Below are 17288 nucleotides of genomic sequence, written 5' to 3'. Positions count from 1 at the left end.
AGACATGAGAGAGGAGACATGAGAGAGGAGACATGAGAGAGGAGACATGAGAGAGGAGGAGACATGAGGGAGGAGAGAGAGAGGAGACATGAGAGAGGAGACATGAGAGAGGAGAGAGAGGAGACATGAGAGAGGAGGAGACATGAGAGAGGAGAGAGAGAGGAGACATGAGAGAGGAGAGAGAGAGGAGACATGAGAGAGGAGAGAGAGAGGAGACATGAGAGAGGAGACATGAGAGAGGAGAGAGAGGAGACATGAGAGAGGAGGAGACATGAGAGAGGAGAGAGAGAGGAGACATGAGAGAGGAGAGAGAGAGGAGGAGACATGAGAGAGGAGAGAGAGGAGACATGAGAGAGGAGGAGACATGAGAGAGGAGAGAGAGAGGAGACATGAGAGAGGACACATGAGAGAGGAGGAGACATGAGAGAGGAGGAGACATGAGAGAGGAGAGAGAGAGGAGACATGAGAGAGGAGACATGAGAGAGGAGGAGACATGAGAGAGGAGACATGAGAGAGGAGGAGACATGAGAGAGGAGGAGACATGAGGGAGGAGGAGACATGAGAGAGGAGACATGAGAGAGGAGACATGAGAGAGGAGACATGAGAGAGGAGGAGACATGAGAGAGGAGGAGACATGAGAGAGGAGACATGAGAGAGGAGACATGAGAGAGGAGGAGACATGAGGGAGGAGACATGAGAGAGGAGACATGAGAGAGGAGACATGAGAGAGGAGACATGAGAGAGGAGACATGAGAGAGGAGACATGAGAGAGGAGACATGAGAGGGGAGGAGACATGAGAGAGGAGACATGAGAGAGGACACATGAGAGAGGAGGAGACATGAGAGAGGAGACATGAGAGAGGAGGAGACATGAGAGAGGAGACATGAGAGAGGAGACATGAGAGAGGAGGAGACGTGAGAGAGGAGACATGAGAGAGGAGGAGACATGAGAGAGGAGACATGAGAGAGGAGGAGACGTGAGAGAGGAGACATGAGAGGAGGAGACATGAGAGAGGAGGAGACGTGAGAGAGGAGACATGAGAGAGGAGGAGACATGAGAGAGGAGACATGAGAGAGGAGGAGACATGAGAGAGGAGACATGAGAGAGGAGACATGAGAGAGGAGACATGAGAGAGGAGGAGACATGAGAGGAGGAGACATGAGAGAGGAGACATGAGAGAGGAGGAGACATGAGAGGAGGAGACATGAGAGAGGAGACATGAGAGAGGAGGAGACATGAGAGAGGAGACATGAGAGAGGAGACATGAGAGAGGAGGAGACGTGAGAGAGGAGACATGAGAGAGGAGGAGACGTGAGAGAGGAGACATGAGAGAGGAGACATGAGAGAGGAGGAGACATGAGAGAGGAGGAGACGTGAGAGAGGAGACATGAGAGAGGAGGAGACATGAGAGGAGGAGACATGAGAGAGGAGACATGAGAGAGGAGGAGACATGAGAGGAGGAGACATGAGAGAGGAGACATGAGAGAGGAGGAGACATGAGAGAGGAGGAGACGTGAGAGAGGAGACATGAGAGAGGAGGAGACGTGAGAGAGGAGACATGAGAGAGGAGACATGAGAGAGGAGGAGACATGAGAGAGGAGGAGACGTGAGAGAGGAGACATGAGAGAGGAGGAGACATGAGAGGAGGAGACATGAGAGAGGAGACATGAGAGAGGAGGAGACATGAGAGGAGGAGACATGAGAGAGGAGACATGAGAGAGGAGGAGACATGAGAGAGGAGGAGACGTGAGAGAGGAGACATGAGAGAGGAGGAGACGTGAGAGAGGAGACATGAGAGAGGAGACATGAGAGAGGAGGAGACATGAGAGAGGAGGAGACATGAGAGAGGAGACATGAGAGAGGAGACATGAGAGAGGAGGAGACGTGAGAGAGGAGACATGAGAGAGGAGGAGACATGAGAGAGGAGGAGACATGAGAGAGGAGGAGACGTGAGAGAGGAGACATGAGAGAGGAGGAGACGTGAGAGAGGAGACATGAGAGAGGAGGAGACATGAGAGGAGGAGACATGAGAGAGGAGGAGACGTGAGAGAGGAGACATGAGAGAGGAGACAACAGAGAGGAGGAGACATGAGAGAGGAGACATGAGAGAGGAGGAGACGTGAGAGAGGAGACATGAGAGAGGAGACATGAGAGAGGAGACATGAGAGAGGAGACATGAGAGAGGAGGAGACATGAGAGAGGAGACATGAGAGAGGAGGAGACGTGAGAGAGGAGACATGAGAGGAGGAGACATGAGAGAGGAGACATGAGAGAGGAGACATGAGAGAGGAGACATGAGAGAGGAGACATGAGAGAGGAGGAGACATGAGAGAGGAGACATGAGAGAGGAGACATGAGAGAGGAGACATGAGAGAGGAGACATGAGAGAGGAGACGTGAGAGAGGAGACATGAGAGAGGAGACATGAGAGAGGAGGAGACATGAGAGAGGAGGAGAGAGAGAGGAGGAGGCGTGAGGGAGGAGAGAGAGATGAGGGAGGAGGAGACGTGAGAGAGGAGACATGAGAGAGGAGGAGACATGAGAGAGGAGGAGACATGAGAGAGGAGACATGAGAGAGGAGGAGACGTGAGAGAGGAGACATGAGAGAGGAGACATGAGAGAGGAGACATGAGAGAGGAGACATGAGAGAGGAGACATGAGAGAGGAGACATGAGAGAGGAGACATGAGAGAGGAGACATGAGAGAGGAGACATGAGAGAGGAGACGTGAGAGAGGAGACATGAGAGAGGAGACATGAGAGAGGAGACATGAGAGAGGAGGAGACATGAGAGAGGAGACATGAGAGGAGGAGACATGAGAGAGGAGACATGAGAGGAGGAGACATGAGAGAGGAGACATGAGAGAGGAGACATGAGAGGAGGAGACATGAGAGAGGAGACGTGAGAGAGGAGGAGACATGAGAGAGGAGGAGACATGAGAGAGGAGACATGAGAGAGGAGACATGAGAGGAGGAGACATGAGAGAGGAGACATGAGAGAGGAGACATGAGAGAGGAGACGTGAGAGAGGAGGAGACGTGAGAGAGGAGACGTGAGAGAGGAGACATGAGAGAGGAGACATGAGAGGAGGAGACATGAGAGGAGGAGACATGAGAGAGGAGGAGACATGAGAGAGGAGGAGACATGAGAGAGGAGGAGACGTGAGAGAGGAGGGAGAGAGGAGACATGAGAGAGGAGGGAGAGAGGAGGAGGACACATGAGAGAGGAGACATGAGAGAGGAGGAGACGTGAGAGAGGAGGGAGAGAGGAGGAGACATGAGAGAGGAGACAGGAGAGAGGAGGAGACATGAGAGAGGAGGAGACATGAGAGAGGAGGAGACGTGAGAGAGGAGGGAGAGAGGAGGAGACATGAGAGAGGAGACAGGAGAGAGGAGGAGGACACATGAGAGAGGAGACAGGAGAGAGGAGGAGACATGAGAGAGGAGACAGGAGAGAGGAGGAGACATGAGAGAGGAGGAGAGAGAGAGGAGGAGGCGTGAGAGAGGAGACGTGAGAGAGGAGACATGAGAGAGGAGACATGAGAGGAGGAGACATGAGAGAGGAGGAGACATGAGAGAGGAGGAGACATGAGAGAGGAGGAGACATGAGAGAGGAGGAGAGAGAGAGGAGGAGGCGTGAGGGAGGAGGGAGAGAGGAGACATGAGAGAGGAGAGAGAGATGAGGGAGAGAGGAGACATGAGAGAGGAGGAGACGTGAGAGAGGAGGGAGAGAGGAGACATGAGAGAGGAGGGAGAGAGGAGGAGGACACATGAGAGAGGAGACAGGAGAGAGGAGGAGACATGAGAGAGGAGACAGGAGAGAGGAGGAGACATGAGAGAGGAGGAGAGAGAGAGGAGGAGGCGTGAGGGAGGAGGGAGAGATGAGGGAGAGAGGAGACATGAGAGAGGAGGGAGAGAGGAGAGATGAGGGAGAGAGGAGGGAGAGAGGAGACATGAGAGAGGAGGGAGAGATGAGGGAGAGAGGAGACATGAGAGAGGAGGGAGAGAGGAGGGAGAGAGGAGGGAGAGAGGAGGAGACGTGAGGAAGGCATGAGAGATGAGGGAGAGAGGGCAGAGGCGGGGTCATCCGCGGGACAGTTGAATCAGTTGAGCATGTGAGCACCGCAGAGTACCTGGATGGCGAACACCTTGACCACCACGAGGCCCTCGCGGTGTTTGGCTCGAGCCACTTTGAAGAAGCGAGTGCTGCCCAGGCTCCGGTCGTACTCGTACTCCGGGATGTCGCTGAAGTAACTGTCCACAGAGAGGATCTGTGACGGGGCGATGCCGGCCAGCTGGTTCCCCATCCTGAGGCCTCTGCGGACACGAGGAGAGGCTGAGGACTCAACTCATGACTTAAAGGAACAGGCCAGCGTTTCTCCACACTGAGATATGTTCTTACCTGAGCTGTGACGAGTTCTTTAGGACCTGTCTGATCTTCAGTCACGTAAACACAGCGCAGACGGCGTTAGCATTTAGCCTCTCCCTCTCTCCTCTATAGCTCCAAAACAGGTCAAGACAGAAGCTACCAAGCTCTTCCACGTTTTCACTATTTAAATATGGTTACGTGAAGTGTTCCACTACAAAGTATAATTACACACAATTAAACAATGTGGATTTTCTAAGCGGATAAAAGGGGAACTATATTGTTGGGAGTAATAATACCAGGAGTAGTTTGGCATCCGCACATTTTTTTATCATTTTTTTTAATCATTTTTTTAAATCATTTTTTGTCATTTTTTGTAATTTTTTTGTCAATTTTTTTGTCGTTTTTTTTGTCATTTTTTGTCATTTTTTTGTCCATTTTTTGGTCAATTTTTTTGTCAATTTTTTATCATTTTTTTTTATCATTTTTGCTCATTTTTTTGTAAATTTGTCATTTTTTTGTGTTTTTTTGTCATTTTTAGTCAGTTTTTTGTTATTTTTTTGTAATTTTTTTGTCGTTTTTTTTGCAATTTTTTGTGTTTTTTGTCATTTTTTGTAAACTTGTCATTTTTTTGTTTTTTGTGTCAGATTTTGTAATTTTTTTGTAAATTTTTTGTCCGTTTTTTTCGTCATTTTGTTGTGTTTTTTTGTAATTTGGCATCTGCACAGTAAAGTGAAGATTACTGCGCAGATTTCGAACTTGTGTTTTTTTGTAATTTGTTTGTAATTTTTTGTAATTTTTTTGTAATTTTTTTGTCTGTTTTTTTGTAAATTTGTCGTTTTTTTTTGTAATTTTTTTATGTTTTTTTCATTTTTTGTCATTTTTTGTCATTTTTTGTCATTTTGTTGTGTTTTTTTGTAGTTTGGCATCCGCACAGTAAAGTGAAGATTACTGCGCGGATGCCAAACTACTCCTGGTATTATTACGCCTTACAATATAGTCCCCCCTTTTATCCGCTTAGAAAATCCACATTGTTTAATTGTGTGTAATTATACTTTGTAGTGGAACACTTCACGTAACCATATTTAAATAGGGAAAACGTGGAAGAGCTCGGTAGCTTCTATCTTGACCTGTTTTGGAGCTATAGAGGAGAGAGGGAGAGGCTAAATGCTAACGCCGTCTGCGCTGTGTTTACGTGACTGAAGATCAGACAGGTCCTAAAGAACTCGTCACAGCTCAGGTAAGAACATATCTCAGTGTGGAGAAACGCTGGCCTGTTCCTTTAACCTCACTCATGACTTAACCTCTTAACTCCCACCTAAAAATAAGACAAAATATTCTTTGTCTAAAGCTGAAGAAGATTCAAAAATGAGCATGTTTTTAGCAAATATATCTGAACAAGAAATGGCTAGATTTTATTTCCTAAAATAAGATTTTTTTTCCTCAAGAAAACTTTGCTAGGTAAGACATTATTAGTTTTTAGGGAAAAAATAAGAACTTATTTCTTAAAGTAAGACATTTTTTACTTGCTTAGAATCCACTTTTTGCAGTGTTGAAGTAGTCTAAAAATCCGAGAAAAAGTGTGAAGAAAATGTTCTGTCAGAACATCTCGCTCGGTCATAATGTTAAATAGTGATTCTCTACTGGGGGGTCGGGACCCAAAAATGGGTCACGGAACCAATTTTAGTCGGTCGCGAGTCTATGGGGAACTTTTATATTTTCCACTTGAAATTGCTATGGAAACACTAACTGTGTCTGTTACAATGAACGTTATTGGGGTTGTTTTGATCATAATTTCTCTTAATGGGAAATATATACTGGAAGATACAATATTTTATACGATATATGTGACAAACTACGGTTATATTTGGGTCCTCGGTTTGTCATCCAAGGGTAACGGTGGGTCCCAAAGCCACTTGGAAACCACTGATGTAAAACACAGAAAACAGTTCTTTACTTTAGGCACAATGTTGAGGTTGGTTTTGGGAATGATGAACCCCTGGTTCAGGGCAGTTCTGCAGGTCGCAGCTTTCAAACATAAGCTCCAGTAGATTTCAGATTTGGGTAAAGCTGAACTGGAGAAAACGTGCACAAGGGTTTAATATAACTCAGTAAATTCACATTAACGTGAAATGTAAGAAACTGCTCCAAAAGCAACAGAGATAAAAGACATGTTTATGTTTTCACTCAGAAGGAAAAGTGTGTCTCGTGACTCGGCTTCTCTCCGCATTATTAAACCTTTATTAAACCTTTATTAAACCTTTATTAAACCTTTATGACACGTTTCCTCCCTGGGGGGTGAAGCCGCAGCCGTGTCCGGGTCTGAGGCAGAGTTTGAGCGGGTTTTACCTTCGGTTTTCTTCGGTTTTCTTCGGTTTTCTGTGGCTTCGGCGCTGGTGCTGCTGATGTTGTTGTTGTGGTTAGCTTTAGCCGCTGCTTGTGCTAACGCGGTTTACGATGATTAAAGTCAGAGTTTTCAGTCCAAACTCTACATGGCTGTGCTCTACATGTGCTCTACATGTGCTCTACATGTGCTCTACATGTGCTCTACATGTTTAGCCCGTGCGTCTGTGCGGTGGGAAAGGATTTAAACGGAGTAAAAAACAGAAGTGACGTTAGCATTAGTCTCCAGATGCTGTTGTGCTTCCGGGTCTGACGTCACTCGTTATTTCTTCTTCCTTTGGTTTTTACGGCGGTTGGAAAACCAGTTTAAAAGAGCATTACCGCCTCCTGCTGTTCCGGAGTGTGGGTCAGACAGGGAGCTTACGACCTGCAGCATTAGTACATGAACAAATAAAAAATAAATAAAAAAAAAATAAAAAAAAATAAAATAAAAAAATAAAAATAAAAATAATAAAATAAAAAACAAATAAAAATAAATAAAATAAAAACAAATAGAATAAATAAAATGAAGAATAAAAAAATAAAAACAAATAAAAATAAATGAATAAATAAAAAAATAAAAAATATATGAATAAAAAAATAAAACAAAACAAAATAAAATAATGAATAAATAAAAATAAATAGATAAATAAATAAAATACTGAATATAAAATAAAACAAAATAAAACAATGAATAAATAAAATAAAATAAAATAAAATAAAATAAAATAAAATAAAATAAAATAAAATAAAATAAAACACAAAAAAATAAAAAAAATATAAAAAAATATAAAAAATTAAATAAAACAAAATTAAATTAGATTAGATTAGATTAGATTAGATTAGATTAGATTAAATTAAATGGTGGCTGATGGTCAAAAACACCTGGACAGAGGATTCATCTGTGTTCACATGACGTCACCTCCTTCTAAAGAGCCGAGGGTTTAACCCGAGAACACCAGTTCAAAACACCGTCAGTAACGCCGGGGGATTTTACCCAGTTACAAACATGACGCATGTGAGTCTTTTATATTAAACTGTGTCGTGTCTAATAACATGAAAGAGAAGCATCATGAGAGGAACAGATACAAATGATCCAAAATCACTGGAAAATTCCTAAAATCTGAAATAATGAAGATGTAAAGTGTTTCCTGGATGTGTGAGACGTCTGTGGTGAAGCTCCGTGTCCTTCAGGAGAGAGAAGCTAAATATAAATAACTCTGTGTGACTCACTTACTGTGAGGCCAGAGAAAGACATGTGTCAGTCCTGAATTAAAGGGACTAGATACAAGCTGGCCATTTTGTACTCACTGCTGCCCCCTCAGGTCATACGTGTACTTCAGACCCGAAGTAAAATGTTTCTGAGTGAACATGTAGGGGAGGAAAATACATCATTTTAACATTTTTAAACTGTCTAGTCCCTTTAAACACACAAGCCCTCCCCGACCTTCATCACTGTGGAAACATGAGGCTGTAGGAGAAACACCCAGGCCATCAGAGACCCAGGACACTCAGAGAAACTCAGCTCAGGAACATCACACACGTGTGTTTGCAGTAGTGTTCAGGGTTAGACTGAGGCGTGTTGTGACATGTTTAGTCAGTTGAGCTGGTAACCACCCTGGCGTCCTGGCACTGGGTCGCCTGCTGGGACTAAACCAGGCAGAGAGACCGGCTTCTTCCTATGCTCCAGACGAGGCCCTCGCACCTTTAGACAACAGGCCCCAAATGGCTCAGCTCCTCAACATCACACAGATCTCCTCCTTCTCCAAACGCCGCCCTGATGCATCACCAGGCAAAGCACCTTTTGGTTTCCTGCACTGACATCTCCAACTGTATTACCATCTCCATGTGTTTGTGCTTCCCTTTGTGTGTGACCTATGACCCCTGTCCTGTTGCTCTGTCTTTGGTGCTCACCTTTATAAGGTGATGCCAAAGCTGACGCAGGCAGAGCTCACCATGAACTCCTGTCATGTGTAACCCTCTCCGCAATGCACTGTGTAATAAACTTGACTAGACAAACATCTCTTAAGCTTTATTAAGTTAGAAATTATAAGGCAACTATATTAATTTCAATTATGGTTTATTTGTATTTAAACTTTCTTATATTTTTGCATTATCTATGAAAACTGGCATTGTACCTTCTGAATTAAAAATAGCTAAAGTTGTACCTTTGTATAAAAATGGTGAAAATGCATCCTTCTCAAATTATCGTCCTATTTCCATATTGCCATGTTTTTCAAAAATCTTGGAAAAGCTTGTTTATCGAAGACTTCATCAACACTTAATTAAGAACAATATATTATATAATTACCAGTTCGGATTTCGCAAATATCATTCATCACACATGGCCCTTATTGAACTAGTGGATAGAATTCATAGGGCTTTGGATAAAAAGGAATTTGCAATTGGTGTATTTTTAGATCTATCTAAAGCTTTCGACACCGTAAACCACGATATTCTGCTTCAAAAACTGCATAAATACGGATTCAGGGACAATGTCTATATCTGGCTGTATAATTATTTAACTAACAGAGAACAGTATGTCTGCATGAAAAACTATGAATCTAAAAGGAATTCCGTGGAGTATGGTGTACCACAAGGTTCAATTTTGGGACCATTGTTATTTATTATCTATATTAATGATTTTGCTTCTGTTTCTACGACCACCTTTCCAGTTCTTTTTGCTGATGATACCAATCTATTTATTTCTGACAGGGATTTAAAGGCTCTGATTAAAAATTTAAATCATGATCTTCAAAATTATTCAGAATGGTTCAGAGCGAATAAATTGTCATTAAATGTTAATAAATCTAATTTTATGTTGTTTGCTGGTAATAAAACATATGATAAAGATCAAATTAAAATCTATATTAATAATGAAGAAATAAACAGTGTGTCATCTACATGTTTTTTAGGAGTTCAGATTGACGATAAACTGTGCTGGAAGGAACAGGTCGAAAAAGTTTGCAAAAAGATAACTAAGTCTATTGGAATCATAAGTAAAATTAGAAACCTAGTAAATCGTAAATGTCTGTTAACACTTTACTACAGTCTTGTTTATCCCTATTTAAATTATGGTAATATTGTTTGGGGAAATACTTTCACCACTTACCTAAACAAAATTTTCATTCTACAAAAGAAGTTTGTCCGTATAGCTACTCTTTCCAAACCTGATGCTCCAAGTGCACCTTTGTTTTTTGAAATGAAACTCTTGAACATTTTTGATATAAATACTTTAATGATTTGTACCTTTGTATTTAGATCACTGTATGATAAGGACTGGCCTTCGTATATAAAACATTATTTTATGCATAACCATCAGGTTCACTGTTATTCTACAAGGCAGGCTGTAAAACGGCACCTTCATCTGCCGTTATATAAAACATCTCGTGATCAACGGTCAATTAGATATGATGGAGTTAAAGTCTGGAACAGACATATCCATCTTCTGGATTCCTCCACCTCATTATACATGTATAAAAACAAACTAAAACAAAAATTAATGGCTGAGTATTTGTCTTGAGTATAGAGCAGAGACTCATAAAGGAAATGATTGTATGAGTATTTTATATTTGACACGTTGTATTTGTATTTGACTCTGTATTTTTGTACTATGTAGTGACTTTGTGTGGTTGTATGTACTGCCGCAGCTGATTCTTATTTAATTGTTTACTTGGGAGTGGTGTTGTTATAAGCCTAATGGCTTCTACCTCTCCCATGCACATGCTATTATTATTATTCATTATTTTGTTGTATATTCATACATCCGAATGGATGCTTTTTGTGTTCTTTTTGACTAGTTGTGCTAAAGTGCTAAATAAATAAATAAAAAAAAATAATAATAAAAAAGTATTGCATGGACTTGCTCCGCCTCCATCGCAGGATTTCATCAAACCAAAGTCTGTTAGTGGGATCACGGGCACCAGGGCATCAGCTGGAGGAGACTGTGAGGTTCCACACAGGAGAACCTCCTCTGGACAGACTGTGCTCTGGAATAGTCTCCCTTTATCATCAGAGAGACTTTTAAAGGCCGTTTTAAACTGTGGCTAAAGGAAAACCAGGCCTGTGACACTTTTAGTTGTTACTGCATGTATTATTGTCACATTTTGTTAATTGTAAATAGTAAATTGTGTTTGTGTTGCCTGCCTCGGGACGACAGATGGAAACTAGCATCTCTGCTATAATCTGGCATATCTACAGTGCTCATGTGCAGCTGTTCATTAATATGCATTGTCCCGATCAAATAAATAAGTAAATACAATAAAAATCCACAACAGGCGTAACCACGGCAACTGTCTTAGTCTGTTGCTCATTTCTCTGTCGTTCCTGAGGCCGATTCACATGAAACAAAAACTGTCCCGAAGTTCACAGTCGTCTCTTCAGCTCAGATGAACTCTGGAAACTGTGGAAACTCACACAGACACAGGGAGAACATGGCGGGAGTCGAACCCGGGACCACAGAGCCGTCCCTGAGTGAAGCTAAAGTGAGCGACAGCTGGATGTGAACCTCTGCCTCTGAGGGAGGCGTGGCCACAGGTTTTTCTGGAAGTTCCTCTCCGGCCTCAGCGTCGCACACGTGACCGAGGCGTGACGTGTGAGGCGTGACGTGTGAGGCGTGACGTGTGAGCGTAACAGAGACAGAAACAGCAGAATGTTTACTCGAGTACAAGCATGAAAGTACCTACTCGAGTACTGTGAGTAACTGAGTCAAAACCGGATTCAGTTTTGACATAAATGATGAGAACCATGTGAAAAAAGTGAACAAAACACAAACTACAGATGTTTCAGATGAAGGTTAGGTTAGGTTAGGTTTGGTTAGGTTAGGTTAGGTTAGGTTAGGTTAGGTTAGGTTAGTTTAGGTTAGGTTAGGTTAGGTTAGGTTAGGTTAGGTTAGGTTAGGTTAGGTTAGGTTAGGTTAGGTTAGGTTAGTTCATTTGTACCTGTGGGTAAATTCATCTTGCTATTCTGAGAACTAGTCGACACATTAAAACACATTATACAAAGATGAAACCCATCCATCCATTTTCTTCCACTTGTCCGTTTCCGGGTCGTGGGGGCAGCCGTTGGACCTTCCCAAATCACATTGCACCAGCCCCTTATAGCGCCCCCTGCAGGTGGTGGGTCCACAGAAGGACGGCCTCATGGTTCTAACCGGGCCTGTTGGTCTCTCACCTCAGACCTGTTTGCCCTGGGAGACCCTACAGGGACACGAAGCCCCGACCACAGAGCTCCAGGATCATTCGGGCTCTCAAACCCTCCACCACGTTAAGGTGGCGGCTCCAGGAGGGGATAAAACAAAGATAAAACATCACATGTTTAAATATGCAGCTTGTAAGTCTCCAGATACTAACAGGAAGTGCCTTTGGTGCAGAAACAACTGAAGGTTAAGCCACTTGACAGAAACAAAGATAAAAAGCCGTGTCAGGGGTGATGTGATCCCGTCTTGTTCATAAAGGAAAGGGCAGCGGGAACAAAGCTTTTCTTGAATATCGGCATCAAAAACCGACGCTCGGACGGAAGCATCGAAACCCTGAATGCAGAGGCTGCTCTGAGTCTTTACGAGGCTTCGTCCTCTCTGTCTGTCCTGCAGAAAGTCCACACTGGTCTGAGGCTCAGAACACGAGAACACGAAGCTTTTGTAGCTGTAACTTTTACTCACAGCGGCACAAATAACAAAGCAAAGGTACTTCATTATAGTATTACTGAAGTAAAAGTGAAAAGTACTGTCTGATATCACGGCTCTCAGAGTGTTGGACGACACGGACATGACCTGAACTAGTCTCTACAAGTTTCTCCATGAAGTTACTCATGTACTTGAGTTCCCGCCTCTGGCATGTGCTGGAAATAACACATTGTTTTTGCTTTTTTCAATTGAAATGTTCAATTTAAAACTATAAAGCAAATAGAAAAACATTACCAGTGAACATGTTTGAAATGTTTGAGAAAAGAGAAAGTCAGTATAATCTGAAAGGAACGTCTTTAACAAACCCAGGTTCGATTCTAAAGCAAAGGAACGAACTGTTACAGAGACAGGAATCAGGTCATGGAAGAAACTCCAGAAAGAAGTGAAACAGTCAGAAACTCTCCTGGAGTTTAAAATACACAGAAAAGCTACAATGTTAAACAGTATGAAGTACTTGTACATGAATAATGTGGGATATTTGATCTGAACAAACATGAACACGACGGTTTGTTTCTAAATGACCATTTGTAAACATTCAAGAATACCAAGGTTCTGTATTTTATATATTAAAAAACTGAATATAGAAACAAAAACATCTGTTAATACTGTAAATATATGTATACATATACATAAGACTGTAAATACATGTATGTAGACATAAATACCATGTTCCAAAGGACAACAGTGTGAAGTAATAAAAGGGGCAGTTATTATAAGACTTGTTCTTCTGCTCCGTTTCATTCATGCTGTGTTGGTGGTTTTATTGTGATTGCATAACATCACTTTTGAATGAAATAAAGAAATAAAATGAAATGAAATGAAAACAAATACAAAACACACAAAGATAAAGATAAATCAAAACTCAACGATAAAGTTTCTATAAATCAGAGTCTTAAGTTTTCCTTTGGCCAAAGTCAGTGTACACACATTATAAGTATTCAGTATTCTGTAACTAAGTAACTAAGTATTCTCCGACACTCTGTTCGACTGCAGTGAATAAATGACCTCCAGACCCAGAGCTGTTTAGTCTGAGTTCATCCCGAGGTGATTTGAAGCTGATGCAGAACAGACTCAGAGAACACAGAGTCAGGACAGACCTTTAAATGAGTGACATCAGAGTGCAGCCCCCCCACAGGGCCCCCCAGAGGGAGCTCGGGCCCCCGGAAGCAGAGCCGGCCCTTCACAATAAAGCCGTGTCGTCGTGTTTGGGGCTTTTACAGCGGAGGGTTTCCGTGTCCGCTCCGGTTTGTGTGAACTTCAGTCCAAATGCTTCACGGAAGATGCTGAAGAAACGGGAGCTTCTGGTGAGTCTGCGGCTCCGTGTCCCCCCCCCCCCCGTGTCCCCCACCCCCCCGCCGGGCTCCTCCCGCGGTGACCCGGCTCCTCACGCCGGCCTGGGAGCGCTGTGTTCGCCCGGAGAGAGGAGCTGTCACCGGGGGAGGCTGCTGTTAGCCCCGTTAGCGCCGTTAGCCCCGTTAGCTCCGTTAGCTCCGTTAGCTCGGGATGTTCCGTGTTTTTACGTCGCTCTTTGCCCGATAATGTTCCTGTCGAAGCCTCTTTGGGTCTGAAAGGCTCGGGCTTTGTTGCCAGAGCTGATCCCGAGGCACAAACCCGTAAACACCGGTGTTTTTAGCATGCTAACGGGAGCTAACGGGAGCTAAGTGTGGCTAACGCGAGCTAATGCTAACGTCAGGTGTTTTGCTGGAAGCTGTGATTGAACCGGAGCTTTTTCAAGTCCGTAAATAAACGGAGCTATAATGAAGGCCTTGAATATCCGCTGAATCAATTCAATTGGATTAAAATCTGTCTGAATTTATTGGAAAAATAAGACATATTTTTACGGCTCAAGTTCTTCAAAAACACAAAGTTTGGTCTAAAAAACTTTCTGACACAATTTTGACCAAACCTTTGGCTCCAGATTCCCGGACTGCCCTTAGTCCTGCTCGGTGGGATGGTTTACATCCTACAAAAAGAAAATAAAGTCACGTTTGTTGAATTAAAACTATACATGCTTTCCAGTCATGTGACTTTTGTTTTTGTGGCGGCCATTTTGATAGTAGAGTTATGCAGTGCTAACATGTAACGATATCTCTCTCCGGATGGAAGACGACTGACTGACAGTGACAGTTTTAGCTACTCGTAATCACTGCTGAAGAAGAAAACAGCGAGTCAGTGTTTAAGCTGCTCAAGACGTTAGCATGCTACCGGCTAGCGTTTAGCCTCACTAGCTCAGCACTGACCTCTCCAAAAGAAAGCCCTGAAGCACAAATATCTGGCCTCGGATAAACATGTGACAGAGGTCAGAGCTGTTGCTTTAGTGTTTCCTTAGTGTTCAAACATGTGAGACACGTGTTTATGTGTTGAAGCCATAGACACAGACGCATCTCGTCATAGAAGGGGGCGTGGCTTCGCTGAGGGAGAAATAGAATCTTTAGAGAAACACAATTTTCCCTCTTTTTATCCATTTTCTGGTGGAATATCAACTTATTTATCACATAAAGTCAAGTGTAAATCAGGTCACAGCAGATTGTTCAGTAGAAGTGGAAAAAATTGCAGTTGTAGCAAGCGCTAGCTAACCGTTAGCATTAGCCCGATGCTAACATGTAGCATCAAGTTAGCATTCTCCGATATTCATGTATTTATGGGCTGTTGAACCACTTTGCTCCTCCCCATGTCTTTGCATCTTTATTTAGTAGAAACTATTTTCATAATTCAGCGTTTGTTAAAGTCGTTTTTAAATAATTAGAGAAAATTTACATTTTTTCAAGATTGTTTTTCCCCCTTAACTGTTTTCAAACATGACCATATATGGGCGATTGCAGAGATGCGTCTGTATCTATTGACAGTTGCTAACCGGTAGCATGCTAGCGTCTTGAGCAGCTTAAACACTGACTCAGGCTGAGACAAACTGTAAAAATCACAGAGAAAGGCTTTCTGTTTCCCTCTTTGATGTGTTCATGTAGTCTTCAGAGTGGAGCTGCTGTCGCTGCTGCGTCTGAGCCACGTCTGATGGTTTCTTCACATGAACACGTGTTTTTACTGTTTTCTTCTCGAGCAGTGATTACGAGTACTTTCACTTTCCCCCTGAGTAGAGATACTGTTACATGTAGTGGTATTCAAAATGGCCGCCGGACCTATGCGTGATGTCACTGGAAACACGTGTCTTGTATGTGGTTTTGTTTTGGCTGGATTTAACATATTTATTCCTCATGTCGACGTGTTTTGATGCCGTCAGATTGTTTGACCTGGGTTTGGTTTATTTTGTGATGACGTGTTTAAAATCACGCTAGTCTAATAACGACACGTGCTGCTGCTGCTGCTGCTGCTGCTGGCGTGTCTGACCCTGAGTTTCACTCCTGACACGGGACTCTCTCCTCCTCTTCTCTCTGATCTGAATCCGCCTGTGGTTTGAAAGAATGTAGAGATAATGTCACGTTTCCATTACGAACGTTTCCTGCTGATCCAGTTCACTCTGTTTCTGTGTAAAGAACCATTACAGCGAGTTAGTGCTGAGGCGGAGGAACTGATCTGAATCACACTGAATCACAACAAGCTCTCGTGTTTTATCACCGGCAGGTTTAAGCCGTTTGTTTAGACCATGGAAGATATTTTAGTCCGTTTGAGTTTGAGTTTTACTTTAGACTTTGTGTTTACTGTAGTGTTACTCGTCCTCATGGCCTTGTTCTGTAGATGTAGATTAGTTCTGAAGCCCCTCCCCCAGGACACTGCACAAGTCTCACGCAGTCGTCTGGTCTGGTCTGATGAAGCTTTACCTCACACTGACCCTGAAGAGCTTTGGCCTCCGGAGTTTAAAGCCACTTCAGGGTTAGAGAGAGAGAGAGTTCTTATATTTGAAGAGTTTAATGATGCTAGGCTGGTGCTAGTGCATGTCTATGGTAACTAGTAGCCTGCGTTAAAAACAGTCTGACCCACAGTGTGTCTGAGGTAAATCACTGATAACACCAGACCACCCATAGAAAGGTTAGGTTAAGGTTAAGGTTAAGGTTAAGGTTAAGGTTAAGGTTAAGGTTAAGGTTAAGGTTAAGGTTAAGGTTAAGGTTTAGGTAGAAATGACTGAGTAATGTTTGAAATAGAACCATTGTGTGTTTAAAGAGCTTCCTGGCTGTATGAGCTCTGCAGCGGCGGAGGGATCTGCTGGAAAGTAGTCCCTCATGTGATGCAGGTGATGCAGACTAATGTGGAGAGTCTGGTGTCATCAGCCTCAGGTGCATTGTGGGTCAGAACGCAGGTCTAAAGGCCTCTGCATACTCCACAAGATGCGAGAACTTTGTTCTTGTTCTTGAGGCAAAAAGAACGAGAACAAAGTTCGTCTGGGCTCTGACATTTCATTCTCCACAAGACGTGTTTCTGCCGAACGGCCACGCCCCCTTTTCCGCAGCCAAAACAAACAAGGAATGACCGAAATAAAACAAGCCATTTGACTTCAAACTATTATAAAATGTATCAGTCACGATCATTGACAGTGGATTAACATTTTGAAGATTGACTTCATGTTTAGCCACATCTCACGCTGGTTTATTATGTTAGAAAACGTGTCACTCGGTAAAACCATGTTGTTTCATTTCATTTCATTTTATTTATTTCATTCAAAAGTAATGTTGTGCAATCACAATAAAACCGCCAAGCCAACACGGTATGAATGAAACGGAGAAGAGGAGAAGAACAAGTCTTATAATATCTAATAGTTTCACGTCTGTGTAGCTCAGTACAGGTTTTGTCCAAGAACCTTCACTGAACATGTTGGTCACGTTTCCCGGTGTTTGATGAAAGGGTCTCAGATGTACAAGCTTGGTATTCCTCCGTCCACAAGCCTGAACCACTTTTTTTTTTTCTTTATCA

General features: G+C 43.0%; 2 protein-coding genes across 3 annotated transcripts in view; one reads left to right on the top strand and one right to left on the bottom strand.

The window, feature by feature from the left end:
* The window catches only part of pik3r4 (phosphoinositide-3-kinase, regulatory subunit 4), a gene marked incomplete at its 3' end in the record, with an annotated part of 63265 nt that extends 56228 nt beyond the window's left edge, over positions 1 to 7037 (bottom strand). For both annotated transcript variants that reach the window (XM_079569312.1, XM_079569313.1), the window contains exons 1-3: positions 6893 to 7037; positions 6713 to 6859; positions 4131 to 4314 (exon numbers count right to left, since the gene is read on the bottom strand). In XM_079569312.1, coding sequence (XP_079425438.1) covers positions 4131 to 4304 — 174 coding nt within the window. In that variant the 5' untranslated portion in view covers positions 4305 to 4314; positions 6713 to 6859; positions 6893 to 7037. The remainder of the gene's footprint in view (positions 1 to 4130; positions 4315 to 6712; positions 6860 to 6892) is intronic.
* Positions 7038 to 13643: 6606 nt separating this feature from the next.
* Positions 13644 to 17288, top strand: part of atp2c1 (ATPase secretory pathway Ca2+ transporting 1) — a gene marked incomplete at its 3' end in the record, with an annotated part of 44808 nt that continues 41163 nt past the window's right edge. Inside the window, exon 1 of the mRNA XM_079569532.1 lies at positions 13644 to 13732. Coding sequence (XP_079425658.1) covers positions 13709 to 13732 — 24 coding nt within the window. The 5' untranslated portion in view covers positions 13644 to 13708. The remainder of the gene's footprint in view (positions 13733 to 17288) is intronic.

This window comes from Gobius niger (genome assembly GCF_951799975.1).
Source record: "Gobius niger genome assembly, chromosome: 13".
In the NCBI taxonomy this organism is placed as follows: Eukaryota; Metazoa; Chordata; class Actinopteri; order Gobiiformes; family Gobiidae; genus Gobius; species Gobius niger.
Note: the sequence above shows the minus strand (reverse complement) of the source record. Positions and strands in the feature narration are given on the sequence as shown.